Here is a 1,123-nt window from a genome sequence, read left to right as displayed (position 1 = left end):
CAGTTGAGCTCATTCATCACCGTTTCATACAAGCTGCTGTTTTCACCAGCTCTGGCCTTATTATACAAACCAAATAAATGGATTAACAATGGTCCAGAAAGCAAATGTTAGCTTGTTTACTTTAAGTCAGCAGAAGGCCAGAGAGTCTGCCCAGCGGCACAGAGAGGTCATTTCCATCTGAATAGAGGCCCCTCCACGGCTGGTGGCTCTTTACATTAGCTACAGTAAAAACCATTGTTCCAGCTGTATCCAACTCCTGCATGCCCTACGAGGAAACTCTGACCCAAATAAAAAACTGAAAATCCGACCTGAGTGGTTCATGTCTGAAGAGGAAACGTGTTAAACTTCCCAGGAAGGGTCGGGATAAGTTCAGGGAGTCTAACTGCAGCAGCCATAGATCGATAGTCAGTGGTAAACCTTGGCTAGCATGTCATATTACCCGTGGATGAATCAATTACAAAGAGACACTTGGAAATACGCTTCTTTTTGTTATCGRATTGTAGTCGGTCGGGTTGGGTTGGTGGTCACTCGGTAAAAAAATATGGGTGTAGCTAACAAGCTTTAGCGGTCAGCAGGAACTACAAGCTAACGCTCAAAGGCTAATCTAGTGTTAGCAGGAGATAAAGTTTGGGTCAATGATATCAACATATAACAACAATGGTTTGTAAAAGAAAGAATTTCAGCTTCGGATAAAACCTGCATTGTAAGCGATATTCTTCCTTGCTCGCTTTTTTTTACCTGTCAGTCGGATTTTGATGCTGGACCCGTTCCTCCGACTCCCAGGGTTCGACATCACTCCAGGGGAACAAAAATAAATAAAAAGGGTCACACAAACTTCCCCAAAATCACACCTTCATCCAAAAACGGCACCCCGACCGACTTTAGTAGCGAACCATGCGCTTTGTTTTTGTTTCCCTCACGGATAAGAAGGTATTATTTCCCCGCAAAGTCCTGCGCTCCTTCGAAATTCAACAACACGGGAGAACATTTTCGGGCAGGCTCGAGCACGTAGCTGACTGACGTAAAGTTACGTCTGCGTGCACGCTCACGGAGAGAATGTGCGTGCCCGTGATCGTCAGATTTCACTTTTTACATTACAAATGTAAAATCTATTTACAGTATA

At 44.1% G+C, this 1,123-nt stretch overlaps 1 protein-coding gene across 2 annotated transcripts in view; it reads right to left on the bottom strand.

The window, feature by feature from the left end:
• smurf1 (SMAD specific E3 ubiquitin protein ligase 1) overlaps positions 1-1,006 on the bottom strand; it is a 16,419-nt gene extending 15,413 nt beyond the window's left edge. Inside the window, exon 1 of one of the 2 annotated variants that reach the window (XM_014012870.1) lies at positions 739-1,006. In XM_014012870.1, coding sequence (XP_013868324.1) covers positions 739-793 — 55 coding nt within the window. In that variant the 5' untranslated portion in view covers positions 794-1,006. The remainder of the gene's footprint in view (positions 1-738) is intronic. The other variant, XM_014012871.1, reaches the window with a different exon arrangement.
• Positions 1,007-1,123: the final 117 nt, after the last annotated feature.

The sequence above is a fragment of the Austrofundulus limnaeus genome, unplaced genomic scaffold (assembly GCF_001266775.1).
Source record: "Austrofundulus limnaeus strain Quisiro unplaced genomic scaffold, Austrofundulus_limnaeus-1.0 Scaffold96, whole genome shotgun sequence".
NCBI lineage: Eukaryota > Metazoa > Chordata > Actinopteri > Cyprinodontiformes > Rivulidae > Austrofundulus > Austrofundulus limnaeus.
Note: the sequence above shows the minus strand (reverse complement) of the source record. Positions and strands in the feature narration are given on the sequence as shown.